This window comes from Trichosurus vulpecula, chromosome 3, assembly GCF_011100635.1.
Source record: "Trichosurus vulpecula isolate mTriVul1 chromosome 3, mTriVul1.pri, whole genome shotgun sequence".
NCBI lineage: Eukaryota > Metazoa > Chordata > Mammalia > Diprotodontia > Phalangeridae > Trichosurus > Trichosurus vulpecula.
In genome coordinates, this window is record NC_050575.1 from 59,268,876 (window position 1) to 59,291,355 (window position 22,480).

Here is a 22,480-nt window from a genome sequence, read left to right on the forward strand (position 1 = left end):
ACCCTAGTTTAGTATCTTTTTTTTCAAGTTGTAAAGAAGAATTATAATCAAGGAGATGAACCACAAGAAAGAAGAAACAAAAAAAAAGAGAGCACAAATAGTTTGCTTCAACCTGCATTCAGACTCTGTAATTCTTTCTGTGGATGTGGATAGCTTTTTCCATCATGAGTCTTTTGGAGTTGTCTTAGAAGCATGTATTGCTGAGAAGAGCCGAGTCTATCAAAGTTAGTCATCACAGATACAGTGTGTTTGTAATTGTGTACAACCTAGTTTAGTATCTTATCTCTTCTTGCTCAGACTATCGTAGTAGCCTTGTAGACTTGTCTCCCTACCTCCAGATTATCCCTTTTCCAATCTGTCCCTCAGACTACTAGTCCAAAAAGTCTTCCTAATACCATACTCTGATAACATTGCCTTTCTATCCAAAAACCTTCAGTGATTCCTTGTTGCCTGTGGAATAAAATAAAAACTTCTGATCATCTCCTCCAAGATCCTTCACAGTCTAACTTCAGCCATTTCTCACATTGACTCCCATTATTCCCCTTAATGTACTGGATCATATTCTAGCTTGGACTTACCATCCTCCATTCTTATCCTGCTCCTCCCATCTCTTTGCTTTTACTCATGTCATCCTCCATCCCTAGAATGTATTCTCTGTCTCTTATGTCTCTCCATTGAAATCTCTTCCTTCAAGGCCCACCTCAAGTTCAACCTCTTCTATGAAATCTTCTCTGATATCTTCCTCTACCTTATCTCCAATTGAAAATAGTCTGTCTTAATTGATAGATAGATAGATGGATAAGTAGATGGATGGCTGTATACATATGTGTGCAGATTTCTCATTATACATTCCCTAGACCCAAATTTGCTTTGTACTTAGCATACTCTTCCTTAGTTGTTTGTGTGTATGTTGGCTCCACTGTCCCCTTTCATTAGATTGGAAACTGCTTAAAAGTAGGCTCTGTATCATTTTTATCTTTGTATCCCTAAGATCTGAATGTTAATAAATGTTCGTTGAATTGAATATGTGGAAATTAAAGCTTTTGTTATTTTGGAGCATAAACAAGAATTCAGGCGACTTGGATTCTAATCCTTTCTTTGCCAATAGCTTAGTGTAAGAGTGGCCAAATGATTTTAGCTCTCTGAGCTTCCATTTCTTCATCATTTTATATGATCCCTGAGTTCCCTTCTTGTTAGTTTCTATTGCTTTGTTTTTCTTCATATCTTAAGTATTTTTTGTGTTAGTGTTATCCATTTTAGAATGTATATTCCTAGAAAGCAGATAACCAGTATTCCTTGTGACTTATTACTAAAAAACATAATGCTCGGTGCATATATGTGTTAATTCATAGTAATGGTTTGTTTTTAATACTCTTATCGTTTTCATTTTGGAAATTTTTCAGATAAGACCATACTTACCCTCATCTCAAATGTATCACCTTTACTGTATTTGTTAACTTTATTGAAAGCTAGTAAATTCTGCTTTCGATGAAAACAATAGTCCTGTTAATCAGTAAGGATTGCTCACTTTTCTGGGGTATACATTAAGTATTTGGCTTTTTCTTTTTTAGAAATGTGAACATAATTTGAGTAAACCAGAGTTCAATCCAACATCCATCAAATTCAAAATCCAGCTTGTTGCTGTGTGAGTATTTTGGTGGTGTGTTATTTTCTGTATAAATGGTCTTTTCTTTATGGTTGGAAGTTCATGAGATTGTATATTTTTTTTAATGATCTTCCTATTTTTGTGTCCCTGGATAATTTCTAGGTTTAACTAACTAGTCTAAAAGCCAGCTGCAAAAATAAGAGAATGCTATGATTTTTTAGGATTCAGCATAGCATGGTAGAAAGTATACTAAACTACCAGAGGAAGGACTAGATTTATATCTAATTCTGTCTCTTATATTCTGTGTCTTTTGGCAAATCATTTAACATATCTGGACCCCACTGTCCGTAACTATAAAATGAAGATAACATCTGCCCTGTTTATTTTATAGAATTGTTTTGAGGCTGAAACAAGGTCATAAATATGAAAACACTTTCAAGAATATAGAATGTTATGTTGCTAAAGGTGGTGGATGGAGAGCCATTTTAAGTTCTGGGTTCAAGTCGTACCTCTGGTGTGTACTGGCTTTGTCACATGAGAAATTCTCTTCACTCTTCATTGTACCACAGGCAACTCTCTGAGATGAATAGTTGCTGATCTGTGTTGGTGAAGGGAGTTGCCTTACCCATAGTTTCCTACACCAATGAAATCAAAGGTCTACAGACAAAAAACATTGTTGTAAATATTTAATTCTGGATCCTTGGTAGGATGTAGGAGAGCTGTAGAAGTGCTGGACAAAGTGAAATCCAGGAAGAACCTTTTTCCAGTTTTAACATCCATCTAAATATACAAAGCCTCTCAATGGCGACCCTTTATTCTTGCCCTTGCTCTGATCAATATGGGTAAATGCACAAGTGTTTGAAACAGGGGTGGGCAGACTAGATACACACAACAGTTTCAAATGATGTGGTCAGGCTGCCCCTATGGTATTCTTTATGTGATCAAATGATTAACTCTAATAGAACTCCTTATAGTATTTCAACAACAGCTTCTCATACCATCTACATTTTTAAAAATTATAAACTTTAAACAAAAATTACAGCTGTTGGCACTTTAAAATGAACTTCTTTGTACATTATGTCCATAACAGCTTATTAGTTTCTTTCTATCCCTTTCCACTTATCTCTGTATTTATTTATACATTTTTATTTTTAGATAGTGTCTATGCTATTCTTCTAATTCTGTTTTCTCTGCTTCATTTACTTCATATACATCTTTCCAATTTCTTTATGTTCCTCATAACTTTTAATGTCACTATAGTATTTCATTCCATTGATTTTTATATAGCATTCACTCAGTGGTACAATTACATTTTTTCAATTCCTTGAAATTACAAGTCATGCTGATATGCATATATACATATATATATATATATATATATATATATATATATACACACACACACATGCATGCATACATATATACACACAAACATATACACATTTCTTGGTTTTTTTAAGCATATCTCTTTTTTCCTTATAACAATCTTGGGATATAATCCAAATAACAGTATTGTTGGGTCACAGGATATGACTGTTTTTGTGCCTTTTTGTTGTGTGTCTCAAGTTTGCCTTCCAAAAAAGATTCTGCCACTTTGCAGTTCTACTAGCAATATATAAGTACACCTATTTCACCACAATTCCAGCAACATTGGGTTTTGTCAGTTTTGATTATTTTTGCAAATGTAGTAGCTGTGAAGTAGTGCCTGAAAGTTATTTTTTTTGCTGTTTCTGTAATTATTATTGAGGTTGACCACATTTTTGCATCGTGTAATAAGAAGAATGCTAGACTTGGAGGTAGTAGAGACCTGAGTTTTAATCCCAGCTCTGACACTACCTGTATGACCCCGTAAAGATATTTAGTCTCTGAGACCTTGTTTCTTTCTCCTTTGTTAAATGGGGATCATCTTGCTTACACCACCTATTTCACAGATCTGTCATGGTGATCAAATGAGATAATGTATGTAAAGTCTTTTGCAAACCCTAAAGCACTATATAAATGTGAATCGTAGTTATCATTATTATTATTATTCTGTGTGTGCTGTCTTATAAAATGTCCATTTTCTTCAACTTTCTCTAATGGAGACTGGGTTTTGCCCTTGAACATACTAGTTTTTTACATTTATCTTAAATGTCCTCTCAGTGATACTTTAATTCATTAAAATTATCTTGTCTTTCCATGTCTTAACTAGAAAATTGTTAATTTATCTGTGCTAGCTAGAAAAAAAAAATTGGCTCCAGCTTTAACTAAACACCTCATGAGATCTTTTAAGACTGATTCTTCATCTTTCTGGTACCATGGACCTCTTTTGAAATCTGGTGAAATGTGAACATAATTTGAGTAAACCAGAGTTCAATCCCACCCTTTCTCAGAATGGTTCTAAATGCTTAAAATAAAATACATAGGATTACAAAGGAAACCAGTACTATTGAAGTAGTTATCAGAATATTGAAAAACAAATTCACTGACTCGAATTTAAGAATTAAGAATAATCCTTGCTTTAAGTAATAGATTGTTGAGTTTACTTCAGAATTTCATTAGAATCAGAATTGTATTGAGTTTAGATGAACTAATGGTTATTTGTTTTCTTCATATTTATTAATAGCAATTATATCCCAGAGGTCAGAATCATGTCAATCCCCAACCTACGCTACATGAAGGTGAGTGGTGCCTTTAGAGAGCATTTTGCCTGTTAAAATGAAAACTGTTCGATGATGATTTTTTGGATGGGGATTAAGGGTGTAGGGGAGGGAGGAAGCTGATGGAGAAGAGCAGGAAGTTGGTGCAACAGAAAAGGAAGTGAGATCAGCTGTGATATCATCTCTTCCATGTTTCTTGACAGTAACATCTAAGAAGGGTCAGTAAAAAAGTTAGTTACATGTGTAACAGAGGTGTCAGTGGCACCCATGGTGACGTAGACTACGGTACTCAAGAGATTTAGCAGATTATCACTTAGCACAAACAGAAGCGTGATTTATTGGAGTATCTGACAGACTCTCCATGAAGAATTCAACATTATCTGGAACTCGAGTCTGGTTCCTTAGAGCAGCCGCAGTATTAGCAGTCTATGGGATGTTTGCCTGAATATTCTGATCATCGATGTTTTATTGTTCTTCAGGAAAGTCAGGTCCTGCTGACTCTTACAAACCCAGTGGAGAACCTTACGCACGTTACGCTGTTGGAATGTGAAGAGGGAGACCCTGATAACATCAATAGTACTGCAAAGGTAAAACTATCGCTTAGAAACACCCAGCTTGATGTGGATATCCTTCATGTAGAAATCTGCTTTACATTTTCATGTGTGGTAATATACTTGGCACTTGACTTTTTAAACCAAAAGCTGCTCACTGGGTGTAAGCTGCTACTAGACAATAATCTGACATTAGGGGAAGGCCTCCACCTTCATTTATCTTTCAATTATTTAGTAATTTTTATGCCATATTTTCCTTTTACTGTTTGATTTTTGGCACTGCATCTTGGTGCTTCTGTCAGATGGAGGAAATGATAGACAAAATTGTCACTTCTTCGTTCTTATTAATAGTTCCACTAACAGATTTGATATGGGAGGAAACACAAATGATTCAAGTTTCTGTGTGATTTGGGGATTTCACTCACCCTAGATGTCTTAGACCCTCCCTCCTCTAGAACAGAGGATTGAAAGTTGGTTATGATTCTGCCTGTCTTCCTGGGTTTAGGCAAACAAGTTTGATTTGGTTTGGTTCTAAATCATGTAAAGCATCTAATCATTTAAATTTTTAAAGTATATGTATATTTGGGGGAATTACGATTTTTCCAAGTTTTATACACATAGGTCAACACAGTTTGAAAAGTGATGTTTTAAGGAGTGTCATTTTCCTCATGTTACATTTCAGGTGGTTGTTCCTCCCAAAGAACTTGTTCTAGCCGGCAAGGATGCAGCTGCAGAATATGATGAATTAGCAGAGCCTCAGGATTTTCAGGATGACCCTGAGTGAGTTTGTTTTCTAGGACGTGGGCTACCACTCACAATGTCCAATTGGAATCTTTGGGCTTTTCTCCCTTTAGCATATTCAGTAGACTTGAATCTCAGAAACCTTGTACTTGACCAGTAAAAACCATATACAGGATGATTTTGACCTGAACTTGTATCACTTAAACTTTTTCAGCAGAACAGATAAAATCATAGGAGAAAAGAACAGTATTTTTAGCCAAGGAAATCCTCCCTGGCATTGGTTAAGAAAATGACATTAATGTTCTGTGTCTCCTAAACCTTTTTTTAAAAACATATTCTTTATGAAACGATATTTATTAGGCCAGAGCCACCAAATATCCCCCTTTTCAGTACCTCTATACAATATATCCACAGAATTTTCTCCTGTCTAGGGAACAGACCCAGAAACTGGCTCCCTACCCCAAGTCTCAACAAATCTCAGACAGCAGGTTGCTTAGATACCTAGTATATTTGGTGCAATCCTGCAGGCTCAAGGCCACATGTGGCCCTCTAGGTCCTCAAGTGGGACCCTTTGACTGAGTCCAAACTTCACAGAACAAATCCCCTTCATAAAAGGATTTGTTCTGTAAAACTTAGACTTACAAGGACCTAAGGACCTTGAGGCTACATGTGACCTTGAAGCTGCAGGTTCCCACCCGTGCTCTAGAGTGTACTAATGAAGCATACAGTGTACTTTCTCCATTTGCACGCTCAGATTTTACTATCACAACTGGGAGGAGAGGAAGGCACAATAGTATTTGAACAGTATACTTAATATAGGAAATAGGAGGGACTTCCCTCCCAGTCAAGGCTCCTCGGACTTCAGTCTCTACCTATTCACCCTGGTCTTTGCTCTCTAGAAAAGGAAGATAGATGGGATTAGGGGAAAACTAGTAGGACTTCTACCCCAGAACAAATTCATTATAATAACCAGAAAGAACTCAGGGCATATTTGCTCAGTTCCCTCTTCAGGCTTCTCCAGAGACCTGTTTAGGCCATCAGCCTGAGGTTAAAAGCCATTTCCCTATGGCAATATAGTGACTATCTCTTCTCTTTTTTGCTTTTCTTTAATGGTGAAAATTTTGTCTAACTCATAAACTTATGAGCTGGCTACTAAATGCAAAGCAGATTTGTTATATACTGCTCCATCCAGTAGGCCATATTTGTTCATCTCTCTCTCTCTCTCTCTCACACACACACACACACACACACACACACACACACACATGTCCCTAAATATTAACATATAAGCTATAAACTGTACTAATTAATTTAAATCTTATTTTATGCTAACAAGTAGGGAGAGAATATGTGGTCTGAACTACAGAATAATAAACTCAATTTTATTATTTTCAAGTACATTCAAACTAAACTAATAATGCTCAACTGTAAAAGGCCCTCAGTGGACCTGCTTGACTTAATGGGTGAACAGGAGTTATTAATACATTAGTTGCACACAAATGGATATTTTAAAAGTATTTGAAAATAGTTTGCTACCATTTAAATTAAATATTTCCAATGGAATCTTATCTATCCTGTTAATTTGCTCTATGAGTACAAAAAAAAAGTAGGTTTCATACCAGTAAGTTGTTTTTAATAAAAATCCCTAAGCACGAGGAAGCTGCTGCTTCCTGAGGCAGCACATCAATCATGATACATTTTTGAATCTAATTATTAGGAAGTTTTCACTTACATGTAATTTTATTAATATTCCTTATAGGAGTGACTATAACAACCCTCAACTACAGTTATTGAGGATTTTTAAAGTAGTAACATCTCTTTCTAAATTGCCACAAGTTCAAAAAGTAATAGAATCGGAGTTAGAGATTTCATGGCATTGTATTTAATAGATCTTAAATTTACCCTTTTTTATTGTAACATGCAGATCTCTACAAATTAATATTATAAATGTATGTAAATATTTGATATCACATTTACTGGTAGCCTTATAGTAGAATACCTGAATTCTTTAAGCATAATATTGATGACAGGTTTACAGTGTCCTTTTACTGTTACAAGTAACAGTTTTAAATATAAAAATGCTACATGGACTTGTGAGAAAGCAGATCTGGAAATTTACATTTTTCTTATTTTACATACCATTATTTGACTATTAATATTTGCCTTGTAAAGATACTATGATGTTTTAGGCATTAGTCCATACATGTAAAAAGTTCTAAGCTCTGTAGAAAAAAAGTGGCCCTTTTATGATGATCTAGAACAGAGATCAGCAAATTAATTAAGAATGTAAAAATCATTCTTAAAGCACAAGCCATACAAAAACAGGCTGTGGCCTATGGGTGCTAGTTTACTGATCCCTGGTCTAGAAATTAGATTAAAAGCTATGAGCTGTTAAACAAAATTACTGAAAACTTTAGGAGAATGCATTTTACTAAAAGCAGTTCTGGGTTGTAGCTAAATACTTTTCATTACTGTCCTTTAAAACTGGATAGCTTCCTGGGATAATAAATGGGGAGCGATTACTTATTTTTCATAATTTAGGAACCATTTGGTACCATCAAACTGAACATGATTCCTGGAATTTTGACTGACTTGCAATTTAATACTTTGCTTGCTTCCTCTAATAGCATCATAGCCTTCAGAAAAGCCAACAAAGTTGGCATTTTCATCAAAGTCACCCCACAACGTGAGGAAGGCGAAGTAACCGTGTGTTTTAAAATGAAGCATGAATTTAAAAACCTGGCAGCTCCAATTCGCCCTATTGAGGAGGGTGACCAGGGCTCTGAAGTCATCTGGCTCACCCAGCATGTGGAGCTCAGTCTTGGTCCACTGCTCCCATGATGGACCCTGATGATGAGCAAACCTCAAAAGACAGCATGGAGATTCTCACACTGCAATGGAACGTCTGGAAATACTGAAACCACTGACGCCACAACTTCATTAGGCCTCACTTATGCTATATACACACACTACTGATTTCTGTCGGGGAGTGGGAAACATGGGCAAGGAACAAGGAATGCTGAATAATTGCAGTTCTTTCTTCCATTGCTATATTACCACATAAATGTTTGACTCCTTCACAGCCCTTGTGCACTTTGAACTGCAGCACTGTTTGAGCACGGAGAAAGGTGGCCATTCTAAGCCTGTTACTGCCTCTTGCTAAAGTGGTATTAGCTTCACAGCCCCCAAAGTGCTGCTTGTTCTCTCTCCAAACCAGTCTTATGAATACAGATCAGAATCTTACAAAAGAAGCTGCAAGCAGTACCCAAAAACGGGCCTGCTGTTATTTGGCCACTATTTAGAAATAGAACACTGTTAATGTACCAGCTGTTCTGTGCATTCCACTAGAAATTTTTTTAGCAGTCTAAATAGATCTCTCCACTTCCCTAAGCATCTTCTACCACATTCTTCTGAACTGGCATGTCTGTGGTAGCTTGCTCAGTGATGGAGTGATTCCTGATTCTTAAGGAAGCTCTTGCTTGCATTTTGTTAGGAACGTGTTCTGTTCACAGTGTGAAATGAAACACCTGACATTTGCAATATTGCTGGTAAATTATCCTGATATTAAATGATAGAATGTGTTCTGTTAAAGAAGTATTTTAAAAGCAGGCAATTACAAGTCCAAGGATGGTAAATTTCATTAAGTGTTGCAAAAATTTTGCTGGGGGAAGTGATTTTTTTTTTCCCTTCCAGTCTCTTTTTCTTTAATTCAGTATTTCAGAACCTCAGATGCTTTCAGCATTTGGAAACTTCCCAGAACCCAAAGGAAATTTAAGTAGATAAGATCAGTATGCTTAAAACTTTAAAGGTTAGTTTTTTAGGCATGTCTTAAATTTATGTTCTTTCAAGAAATTTAAGGGAAAAATTAGTAACTGTATTCTCTTAGATCCAAAAATGAACATAAAAAGACTGCCATCCATCCCCTTCTTGGGTTCCTGGTGCTTATCTACACTAGAATTTGTCAGGTAGTTATTTTGATTTTTGGTAAATAAAGTGGCTGAAAGGGTCCCACAGAAACTCTAGCAGTTCACTTCCTCAATTTGTACTCCATTTTAAGAGCTAAATTGCTATGTTGAGTTGCTGTAATTGAAAATGAGACCTTTAGTAAAACATGCCACAAAGCCCACCCTTCATGCCTCTAGTGTTACTAAATTCTGACAGGGCTTGTGTTTTCCTTGAAAGATTGGTATCTGTTTCAGAGTGCACCTTTAAAGGTCAGTTTTGGTGCCACCTCCTAATTTGATAATTGAGTGCCCGTAGGCATTTTGACTTCTCTGTTGTCCCATGAAATGAATAAAAACTTAGCATTAGAAAAACATTGTTTGTTGCATTATCCGGAATATACCAGTTGTATTTGACTGTTTTTCCTATAGAGCAACAAATATGCCACAGTGGAAAGGAAAATGTTCTTACCTGTATGTTATTAAATACTGACAATAAACACAGTTTAGCAGCTTGAAAAAGGAGGGTGTGGGTAACTGGCAGACAACAGGAAGAGGTTGTGTTTTTATGTCTAAGAATTATCTAATCTTCATTCCACTGTCAGAAAGGCTGCTGTGATGGCATTGCACCATATTCGCTGGCGAAGGAAATGGGTAACAAGTAAAAAACCTTAATGTGTTTGTAAATTTGCATAGATTACACACAGTTGTACAAGCATGAGTTTATAAAATGTAGCTGGTATTTATTCTTAAATGTTATGTTGAGATAATAGCAACTGCTACTATCATCCCCCATATATAACGGAACACTTAAATGCTTTGGTCATAAAACTTTTCAGAATCCAGATTAACTTGCAAAATAACAGTGCTAACTGGCATAATGTTTCCTTGAAGTAGTTTTTAGTGCAGACTGGTATAAGTGTGTATGTGGAAGTGGTTCAACACTTGCTACACCTAGTGACTTTGGGGTTCTATCCTAGATTACACGAAAGATTCTTTAGTACTTATTCACTGTCTATCACTGCAGGAAAATTGAGTATTACTGGTACTATTATTAGCTGTTATTTTGGAAACCAAAAGCTCTTAACTCAGAATGGTGGTTTATTTAGCCCACCAAAGTTTATTTTCCATTAAATGCTTTTAGGAGCGACTCCAGCAAAATCCTGTGCATATTTTTGCGGACGTATCTCATTTATTTTCTGTAGGGGAATAAGAGGCATTCTGTCTTGATCTTTGTTAATGACAGGTTACTGTGTTGCCTTATTGCTTAACTTAATGTAGTGAAAGAAATAAAGTAGACAAAAAAACTTTTAATGTCTCTTCTCTTCCTTACCTTTTCCTTCTCCATCACCTTTCATATCCAGTCAGCCACGTAGACTTGTCTATTCTGCCTATACAACATTTCTCTATGTTCTCTCCACTCACATAACAAGACCCTAGTTCAAGCCTTTATCACTTCTTGCCTGGACTTTTGCAGTAGCCACCTAATTTTTTTCCCTATTTCCATATTCTTACCTCTCCAATCCATCTTGCACAGAGTTACCAAAACCTAGACAGGTTTGGCCATGTCACTTTACAGCTCAGGAGTCACTAATGGTTCCTTGCTGTCCCTAGGATTCAATACAAATTCTTTAGCTTAACATTTGAAGTACTACTGGCTCCAGCCTCCTTTTCCAGACATATTTCACACTCCTGCCTTTCACAAGGTATGTTCTTAACCAAATGAACTTACATGCTCTTCCTCTGACTGTCTCCATCTGTGTGGAGTTACATAGGGTGACTATTTCCCAAGTCTGAAATGCACTCCTTACCTTCCCCTCTTGGAATCCTTAGCTTTCTTTTTAAAGCTCTGCTCAGGTGCCACCTTCTATTCAAGATGTTCCCCTGCTTGTTAGTTCTCTCTCTCCCTCCTCACATTATCTTGTATTTACTAATTTGTTTATACATTGTTTCTCCCTAGAGAACATAAGCCCCTTAAGGGCAGGGACTGTTTTTCCTTTTTCTTTGTATCCTCATTGCCTAGCACAGTTCCTTGCACATAGTAAGCATTTAATAAATGTTTGCTTCTTGTAATCGTTGGTTATATGTAATATTTACTTAAAATCATAGAATTAATCTTTAACTCTTTTGTCAGTTTCCCTTATGTAATTTTCCTCCACCAGTACAATTTAATGGGAAAATAAGTTTGAAAGCATAAGGTTTTATGACATTAGGAACTAATATGTTGAGTTCCAAAATACCTTAAGATCTTTAAGGTATCTTGGATGTGTATCCATACATTATTTCCTATTACTAGTTTTACATAGGGCAGCTAGGTGGCACAGTGGATAGAGTGCTGGGCCTGGAGGCAAGAAGACTCATCTTCCTGAGTTCAAATCCGAGCTCACATATTTCCTAGCTGTGTGACTCTACGCAAGTCACTTAACCCTATTTACCTCTGTTTCCTCTTAACGTAAAATGAGCTGAATCAAATGGCAAACCACTCCAATATCTTTGCCAAGAAAACCCCAGATGGGGTCATGGAAAGTTGGACGCGACTGAACAACAAAAGTTTTACACGAGATAATATTTTGGTTTTTCATAGTTTATATGTCCTGCATTCAGCTTTGATCTTCCTATCTGCACTCAAATTGATCTTCCTAAAGTACAAGTCTGACCATTCTCTCCCTCCCCCAACCTAATTAAATCAATTTCATTGACTCATTTTTGCTTGCAGGATCAAATGTAAAATCCTCTGTTTTTTAATCCCTCCATAACCTGGCACCATTTACTCTGCAAGCAGTGACCTCCTTGCTGTTCCTCACATGAGACATGCCATGTCCCTACTCTGGACGTTCTCACTGACTGTCTCTTATGCCTGAAACTCTCTCTCTCCTCACTTCCACCTCTTAGAATCCCTGGCTTCCTTCATGTCTAAGCTAAATTCCCACCTTCTGCAAGATTCCTTTTCTGACTCCCCCTTAATGCTTGTGCCTTCCCTTTGTTGGTTATTTCCAATTTGTCCTCTATCTTATTTGTCCATGGTTGTCTCCCTCATTAGATTGTGAGCCAGGACCATCTTGTCGCCTTTCTTTGTATCCCCAGCACTTTGTATGGTATCTGGTACATAGTAGATATTAAATGCTAATTGATTTTTGTAGCTTATAGCCCAACATGTATGTGGGTACTTTACAATGGCATTTTTCAAAATGAAATATTGAGTCAATGGCTAGAGTCCATTTTGGCCACTTGGGTACTAGGAATTGCCTACATATTAATTGACTATATTAAGAAAGAGAATTATCCTTGATCCTAGTTGTCACAATGAAGAGGGATTACCATCCAGTATCATTAGTCCCTAGAGAGAAGAAAGTTGCCAGGGAAGGGAGTGCTTAAATATAGCTGAAGAGATGTCAGATTGAAATTCTGTAAGTAGTAACCTGTTGCCCTTTTGTCCTTGTCACAGCATTTAGTTGGAAGAGGAGGCATTGTGTCCCAGGGTCACTGGGATGGTTCAAGTCATTTAGCTACAATGGAGATATTAGCCAGAGAAGAGAGACAGGTAGCAATGTCCATGTTGCCAGAGAAGTGGTTAGGTATCCCATGTACAGTTACAAGCCTCCTGCCTTTCCTGACACCTTGGCCTTCTCCCTCGGTGAAGGCTTCAAACTAAGCATGAAGTAGTCAGTGCCTCCATAAGGCTTTACTGTCCCCAGGGAGACAACTCCTAGGCAGCCACAAATCGCTTGCTCTCCTTGCCCCTCAGAGAGCCTCAGTGTCACTGCCACGAGTTTTGGTTTCAATCAAAGAAAGTGGTTTTTCTCTACTTGATGGTATTTTCTCTGTTTTGTTCTCTTTATTTTCTCCCTGCTTGTAACTAACAAAAGGATTGGGAGATAGGTTTTTTTTTCATTCATACTTATTTCCCATTTCAAAATTATTTGGGAAGGGCTGGAGAGAAGAACCAATAACTTTCGTCAGAATGAAGAATCCCAGTTTGTATATCAATATTTAAAAAAAACTCAGACAAGATTTTCATGGACTATTTTAAAAAATATGTATCCTCAATATAAGGTTTATAACAGTATTTACTCACTTCTCACCTGTAAAGAAACTGAAGGCAAATATTCTTGCACAGAATAATTAGCAGAGCTTTGAGATTTATTTTGGGTTAAGTCCACTTTGTTTGCCAATGCGTTGTTAATGTTTAGAGGTCTGTTATACTAATATTATTTAATATTTTTATTCCCATATATTGCCAACTAAAGAGCTTTTCCATGTACCCATGTCTGTAAAAGAAAAAATTTATTAAATAAAGTTGTTGTAGCAGAAATAAAAAAACAATGAAGAGGGATTAGACTTACTCCACTTATCTCCAGAGGATGGAACTGACAGTGGGTGGAAATTGCAAGAAGGCTATTTTTTAATTCTCACCATTTAGAACTGTCCAAAAATGGAAAGAGCTACCTCCAAGTATTGTGAGTTCCCTATAACTGGGCAGGTTGGCCACATGTCAGGGTTGTTGAAAAGGGTATTCCTGCTGGAGCCATGATGGCGGAGTGAAAGCAAGGACTCACCTGAGCTCTCCCACAAATTCCTTCAGATACCTCTAAAAAGTGAATCTGAACAAATTCTAGAGCAGCAAACTCCATAAAGAGACAGGAGTGGGGCAGATTTCCAGCCCAAGACAACCTGGAAGGTCAACGGGAAGGATCTGTTGCATGGTGCAGGGAGAGGAGCACAGTCTAGCACTCATGCTGCACCAGTATAGACCCAATCATAGCAAGGACAGAGCAGATCCCAGTGGACTGAATGACCAGCAGCAGTGGTGATTCCTAGACCTCTCAGCGTAAGATGGGGGTCTTGTTGGAACTGGGTGAGAGAGAAGGGCAGTCCTGCGCAGGGCCTGTGGCAGTGGCAGCAGCTATTCCTGGGTCTATCAGCCAACAGGCTAAATGTTGGAAAGTCACCTATTTAAACTTCCAGGAGCCAAGATGACAGAGTAAACAATAAGTGCTCTCCCCAATCCCTCTTGTTGACCTTGAAAAACCCAGAGAATATTGCCCCAGGAAAAATCCTGGAATAGTGGAGCCAGCAGAAAGATGGCGGTCTTTTAGCTCGGGAGGATAGGGGGATTAATGGGAAAGGTCCCTCTTGTTGTGTGGCTGAAGGGGACAAGTACAGGACAGGAGGCATCCCAGAAAGCCAGCAGCAAGCCCCACCTCAGCAGAACAGCAGGAAATCCTGAGCCCCAGGGTGGTGGAGCCAGCAAGCACCAACACCAGGACCCCAGCCATACTTTCACACAGCCAGGGGAATTGGCAGACACCAGTGCAGACAGGCATCCACCAGCAGCTGAACCTACCAGGGCTCTAGCATAGTCCTAGGGGAGGAGGAGACCTCCAGCGCCAGAACACCCCTCCCGCACCCCTCATGCCACAAGCTTCAGTGTAACCCCCAGGAAACACAAAAAGACATCAGTTGCTCATGGGTAGGTAGAGTTAATATAATAAAAATGACAATTCTACCTAAATTAATTTACTTATTCAGTGCCATACATACATATCAAACTACCAAAAAATCATTTTATAGAGCTAGAAAAAATATCAGAATTCATCTGGAAGAACAAATGGTCCAAAATATCGAGGGAATTGATGAAAAGAAATGCTAGGGAAGGTGGCCTAGCCATACCAGATCTCAAATTGTATTACAAACAGCAATCATCAAAACTGCTTGGTACTGGCTAAGAAATAGAGGAGTAGATCAGTGGAACAGTTTAGGTACACAAGGCATAGTAGTCAATGATTATAGCAATCTACTGTTTGATAAACCCAAAGACCCCAGCTTCTGGGACAAGAACTTACTATTTGACAAAAACTGCTGGAAAAACTGGAAAATAATATGGCAGAAACTGGGCATAGACCAATGTCTGACACCATATACCAAAATAAAGTCCAAATGGGTACACAATTTAGGTATAAAGGCTAATACTATAAACAAATTAGGGGAGCAAGGAATAGTTTATCTGTCAGATTTTTGGAGAATGGAGGGATTTATGACCAAACAAGAGATAGAGAACATTATGAACTCCAAAATGGATAATTTTGGTTACGTTAAACTGAACGGTTTTTTTAAATATAAACTTATTTTCAGTTTTCAACATTCACTTTCACAAGATTCTGAATTCCAAATTTTCTCCCCATCTCTCCCCCTCCCCCCCACCCCAGGACAGAATGCATTTTGATTACCTACCCCTTCCTCCAATGGGCCCTCCCTTTTATTACCCCACCACCCCCTTTCCTTATCCCCTTCCCTTCTATTTTCCTGTAGGGCAAGATAGATTTCTACACCCCATTGCCTGTATATCTTATTTCCCAGTTGCATGTAAAAACAATTTTCAACATTCATTTTTAAAGCCTTGAGTTCCACATTCTCTCCCTCCTTCCCCACCCACCCTCATTGAGAAAACAAGCAATTTGATATAAGTTATACATGCATAGTCATACAAAACGCTTCCATAACAGTCATGTTGTGAAAGACTAACTATATTACCCTCTATCCTGTCCCACCCTCCATCTATTCTATTCTTTCCTTTGACCTGTCCCTCCACAAAAGTGTTTGCTTCTGATTGCCCCTTCCCCCAATCTGATGTCCCTTCCATTATATCTCCTCTCTTATCCCCTCCCCCCCTTTGCTGTAGGGTAAGATAGATTTCCATACCCAATTGAGTGTGTATGTTATTGCCTCCTTAAGCCAAATCCAATGAGAGTAAGGCTCATTTATTCCCTCTTGCCTCCTCCTCCTTCCCCTCCATTGTAAAAGCTCTTTCTTGCCTCTTTTATGAGATGATTTACTACATTCTACCTCTCCCTTTCTCTTTCTCCCAGTACATTCCTCTCAACACTTAATTTTATTTTTTTGTATAACCCCTTCATATTCAGCTCACCCTGTGCCCTCTGCCTACATATATGCACATATATACATATATGTACACACATATATGTATAAATACATACAAATATATGCACACATATACACATACACACATATATACACATATGGGTGTATACATATACATATACATTCCCTAAAAGTACCCTAATACTGAGAAAGGTCTCTTGAGTTACAAATATCATCTTTCCATGTAGGAATGTAAACAGTTCAACTTTAATATGTCCCTTATGGCTTCTCTTTCCTGTTTATCTTTCCATGTTTCTCTTGATTCTTGTATTTGAAAGTCAAATTTTCTATTCAGTTCTGGTCTTTTCAACAAGCATGCTTGGAAATCCTCTATTTCATTGAAATTCATTTTTTATCCTGAAATATTATACTCAGTTTTGCTGGGTAGGTGATTCTTGGTTTTAATCCTAGCTCCTTTGACCTCTGGAATATCATATTCCAAGCCCTTCAATCCCTTAGTGTAGAAGCTGCTAAATCTTGTATTATCCTGAATGTGTTTCCCCAATACTTGGATTGTTTCTTTCTGGCTGCTTGTGATATTTTCTCCTTGACCTGGGAATTCTGGAATTTGGCTACAATATTCCTAGGAATTTTCCTTTTGGGATCTCTTTCAGGAGCTAATTGGTGGATTCTTTCCATTTCTATTTTACCCTCTGGCCCTAGAATATCAGGGCAATTTTCCTTGATAATTTCTTGAAAGATGATGTCTAGGCTCTTTTTTTGATCATGGTTTTGAAGTAGTCAAATAATTTTTAAATTAGATCTATTTTAAATTTTTAAATGGATCTATTTTCCAGGTCAGTTGTTTTTCCAATGAGATATTTTACATTGTCTTCTATTTTTCATTCTTTTGTTTCTGTTTTATAACTTCTTGATTTCTCATAAAACCATCAGCTTCCATTTGCTCCATTCTAATTTTTAAGGAATTATTTTCATCAGTGAGCTTTTGGACTTCCTTTTCCATTTGGCCAATTCTTCTTTTCAAGGCATTCTCCTCATTGGTTTTTTTAGGCCTCTTTTGCCATTTGGGTTAGTCTATTTTTAAAGGTGTTATTTTCTTCAGCATTTTTTTGGGTCTCCTTTAGCAAGCTGTTGACTCGTTTTTCATGATTTTCTTGCATCACTCTCATTTCTCTTCCCAATTTTTCCTCCACTTCTCTTATTTGATTTTCAAAATCCTTTTTGAGTTCTTCCCTGGCCTGGGACCATTTCATATTTTTCTTGGAGGCTTTGGACGTAGGAGCCTTGACCTTGTTGACTTCCTCTGGCTACATGTCTTGATCTTCCTCATCAGTAAGTGTATAAGAAAACATCTTTTCACCAAGAAAGTAACCTTCTACAGTCTTATTCTTTTTCCCCTGTTTGCTCATTTTCCCAGCCAATTATTTGACTTTTGAGCTCTTTGTTAAGTGGAGGATATACTGCTCCAATTTTCAGGGGTTTTGTGCAGCTGTTTTCAGAGATATCTTTACTAAGGACTTGTAAATTTTCAGTTCCTCCAAAGTGGTATATGATCAAAAGAGAGGTGTTTACTCCTCTCCTGGCCTGTGCTCTGGTCCATGAGCAACCACAAGCACTCTTTTCTGCCCTGGAACTGTGAAGAGGGTTCCCTCTCCACAGCTGCCACCAGCTCCGCTATGACAGCACTCCTCCTCACCCCAGAACCACCACCCAGGACTGGGACCCAGATCAGCACTTGGTTCTCTGTAGGCCATGAGCTCCAGAAGCAGCCACCACTGTGGTAGGGGCTGCCACTACCTTAGAGCTGGGGCAAGGGCTAGGGCCTGACCACACTCCCCTCTCACTCAAGTAAGAGAGCTTTCCCACTGACCCAACAGAAGCTGTTTTTGGTGTTTGTGGATTGAGAAATCTGGAAGCTGCTGCAGCTGCCAGTGATTCAGAGTCCTGAGGCCTGCTCCAATCCTGTCTGTGCTGCTGTGGCCCAGGCTAGGCTGTGCTCTGCTCCAAGGCCAGTGTGATAGACCATTCCTATCAGCCTTCCAGATTGTCTTGGGCTGGAAATCTGCTTCACTCTGTCATTTTGTGGCTTCTTCTGGTCTAGAATTTGTTTAGAGTCATTTTTACAGGTATTTAGAGGGTTTGAGGGGAGAGCTCAATCAGATCCCTGTGGGGAGCCAGCTATATCCTGTTTAGGCCTCATTAGACCTCAGCAAAGCAGTCTCTTAGATCTTTGCACAGCAAGGTCAATTGAGAATGGATCTATGCATGGCAAAGGCCAGTTTCAGGATAAGAAGACATGGCAAAGAAAACCCGCCTTCGTAGCTGATTATCTATATGGGAGATGACAGAAATGTTTCAGTCTGGTTATCCATATGGGAGAGAACATAAATGTTTCAATTTGGTTAGCCTTGAGGAAAAATAGTGTCTTGCTCCCAGCAACAAGGAGATAAAAAACTTAACTAATGCTTTATTGTAGTCTTCTTAGAAGTCAGGATGACTCAGCAATTAACATGTATAAAATACTGTCAGTAACTTCATTAAAATCAGTCTACAGCCTAACTATACGACTCGCCTAGCCCCATGTTTGCATCTTTTTGTGTCAATTACTTCATCATATATTCATGCCACTGCTGGCACAGGTCCCTGCTTCTACTCTGCCATCTTGTCTCCAACACCTCAATTGAAAAGTTTTTGCACAAACAAAGCCAATGCACCAAGATTAGGAGGGAAGCAGAAAAATGGGAAAGAATTTTTACAACTAGTGTCTCTGATAGAGGCCTCATTTCTAAAATACATAGAGAACTGAGTCAAATTTACAAGAATACAAGTCATTCCCCACTTGATAAATGGTCAAAGGATATGAACAGTCAGTTTTCAGAGGAAGAAATTAAAGCTATCTATAATCACATGAAAAAATGCTCTAAATCACTATTGATGAGAGATGCAAATCAAAACATCTCTGAGGTACCACATCACATCTATCAGATTGGCTAACATGACAAAACAGGAAAATGATAAATGTTGGAGAAGATGTGGGAAAGTTGGAACACTAATTCGTTGTTGGTGGAGCTGTGAGCTGATCCAACCATTCTGGAGAGCAATTTGGAGCTATGCCCAAAGGGCTATAATAATGTGCATACCCTTTGACCCAGTAATTCCACTTCTAGGGCTATATCCCAAAGAGTCATAAAAATCAGAAAATGACCCACATATACAAAAATATTTATAGCAGCTCTTTTTGTGGTGGCAAAGAACTGGAAATTGAGGGGTTGCCCATCAATTGGGGAATGGCTGAACAAGTTGTGGTATATGAATGTAATGGAATACTATTGTGCTATGAGAAACGATGAACAGGCAGACTTCAGAAAAACCTGGAAAGACTTATATGAACTGATGCTGAGTGAAGTGAGCAGAACCAGAACGCTGAACACAGTAACAGCCACATTGTGTGATGACTGATTTTGATAGCCCTTCTCAGCAATGCAAAGACCTAAAACAATTCCAAAGGACTCATGATGGAAAATGCTATCCACATCCAGAGAAAGAACTATGGAGTTGGAATGCAGAGTGAAGCAGACTATTTTCTTTTTTGGTTTTTGTTGTTGTTTTTTTTTTTCTTTCTCATGGCTTCTCCCATTTGTTATAATTCTTCTATGTAACGTGACTAATGTGAAAATGTGTTTAATAGGAATGTATGTGTAGAGCCTATATCAGATTGCATGCTGTCTTGGGGAGGGAGGGGAGAAAATTTAAAACTTATGAAAGTGAATGTTGAAAATGTTGAATGTTGAAAACTAAAAATAAATTAATTAATTTAAAAAGGGTATTCCTGCTTCAGTAGAGCCTCTGAGGTCTCTTCCAACTTAAATCATTTTTCATTCAAGACACTTAGGTATTCTGATGGATCTGGTCATAGGGTTAAACTCATCTCTTAAATAATTATGATTTTGTTGAAAATTTTTGATAGTGATCTAGGGCTCAATACAGTTAATTTGTCACCTACTAATAGTAGTATTTGGATGATAAAGAATCTTATATGGACTTTATCAGACATAATTTGTGAAGAGTACCTTAATACAATAATACCTTATTAATAGTACCTTAAATGATCCTATATCTCCCTCTCATGCCTCATTTGATAATCCCCAGTCACTGAACAAGGCTACTTTTGTACATCACCACTTATTTTCTCATCTCAATGAGACTGCTCTGTACATGTGGCAAAGTTATCCTTGATGAAAAAAATAAGCATGGATTAGACAGGCAAATGAGCTTTTTCTGCAACAGACCAATCACAAGTGACTGAGATTTGTAGATCTTGTCTATTAATTTTTTCATGCCATTTGACTCAGTAGAACAAGAGGAAATTAAAGCTCTTGCAAACAGTGTGTTTTCCATACATAGACTTCAGTACTTGAGTGATCTGTGATCTCATCAATGTGGGCACTCCCTTCCCTGGTGTGGACTGCAAACAAACAGTACATTCCCCTCCTGTGTGGTGCTTGACCACATCTTTCCATAAGCTCTTCACAGATAATCTTCTCTTAGTATTGAAATAGAAGATTTTTATGTCTGTGTAAGGAACTTTACCTGTGATTTTTTTTAGTATAGGGAACTCCCTGGTGAGAAACTCTATTGATAAAGTACAGTATCTTCTCTGCAACTTAATTTTTGACCTGAGACTTTAAGTGACTTGCCCAGGCTAACATAACCAGCATGTTAGAGGTAAGACTTCAACTTGGATCTTCCTGGCACCAAGGCCAATTCTCCAGTCACTATTCCATGTTGTCTTTCTATGATGGGGTGTCAAAAGATGAATATCACACAATTTGTGTTCTTGCAGAAGTTACAGTCTAGTAGATCTTGAAAGTCTTGGTTCACTTTCCATTCATCAGATGAGAGGAATGAAACAGAAGCAGTTCTTCTGAATCAGAATATTCAGTCCTTCCCTGGTAGGATTTAATATCTCTTATGGGTATACAGAATATGTTTGATTTCTCATGCCACTGGAGACTTCCCAAAGTTCGGTTAAGCTAGTTATGATTAGATCTTAGAGTCAAAAGTTCTAGGACAAGAAAGACATCTTCTTCCATTATTCCCACAAAGGTGATGTTCCTCCTTTCCCCAATTCAGGTGTTCTCCAGAAAACACTGGAGCATCCTGGTTCATTGCTACTTTGGAACTCCAGAAAAGCAGCAAACCAAAGAAACATTCTTGGGATTCTTATTTTGTGTGTATGTTGAATTTACTTACTTGTACTTATTGTATCCCCATCAAAGGAATGGGTCAGCTAGATGGCATAGTGGACAGAGTGCTTGGCCTGGAGTCAGAAAGACTTATCTTCCTGAATTCAAATCTGGCCTCAGTTACTAGCTGTCGGACCCTGGGCAAGTCACAACCCTGTTTGCCTCAGTTTCCTCATCTGTATAATGACTCGGAGAAGGAAATGGCAAACCACCCCAGTATCTTTGCCAAGAAAAGCCTAAAATGGGGTCACAGAGTGACTGAACAATAACAGTAATAAAACGAATATAAACTCCTTGAGAGTAGAGACTGTCCCAGTTAGTACAGTTCTTAGCACGTACTAGAGACTTAGTAAATACTTGAACCGAAATCAAATTATTCTCTTTATGGGACATAGAGAAAAATGCTGCCTCAGGTAGGTCTGGGCCTAGATGTGCCCTCTTCCAACTCTTCAGGGTGTTTGAGAATATGGGACGTTGGAAAATACTGGAACAAGGTGCCTAGAGTTTGATTTTAGGTTGGCTGGTGGGGACTAAGGCTATAACACCAGAAAGGAGGCTCTTGTTACAGGTGGTGCTGGTCAACTTTGGGCCAACTGCCCAGAGTGGTTGTTGACAATGCCCTGACCCCCACAATTTGTCCCATGGTCCTTCCCTGGGGTTTAGTTTAGTCAAATCTGCATCACGGTACAGGATCTCTGTCCTGTTCCATCTTCCTGGACTTAGGCTTGAGAGGATGCAAAAGATGCTCTTCTCCCCATCCTAAGCCCTGTATCCTAGGAAACAGGTTGCCAAAGCAACACTCCAGGATGCTGGGCGGAAGGAGTGGGTATGTAAGAAGGCATCTCTATGGCCGGAA

The 22,480-nt window shown here is 38.2% G+C and overlaps 1 protein-coding gene across 2 annotated transcripts in view; it reads left to right on the forward strand.

Moving 5' to 3' along the window:
- The window catches only part of DCTN4 (dynactin subunit 4), a 39,399-nt gene extending 28,612 nt beyond the window's left edge, over window positions 1-10,787 (forward strand). For both annotated transcript variants that reach the window (XM_036750676.1, XM_036750677.1), the window contains 5 exons: window positions 1,572-1,645; window positions 4,212-4,266; window positions 4,725-4,832; window positions 5,479-5,576; window positions 8,165-10,787. In XM_036750676.1, coding sequence (XP_036606571.1) covers window positions 1,572-1,645; window positions 4,212-4,266; window positions 4,725-4,832; window positions 5,479-5,576; window positions 8,165-8,378 — 549 coding nt within the window. In that variant the 3' untranslated portion in view covers window positions 8,379-10,787. The remainder of the gene's footprint in view (window positions 1-1,571; window positions 1,646-4,211; window positions 4,267-4,724; window positions 4,833-5,478; window positions 5,577-8,164) is intronic.
- The last annotated feature ends 11,693 nt before the right edge of the window (window positions 10,788-22,480 follow it).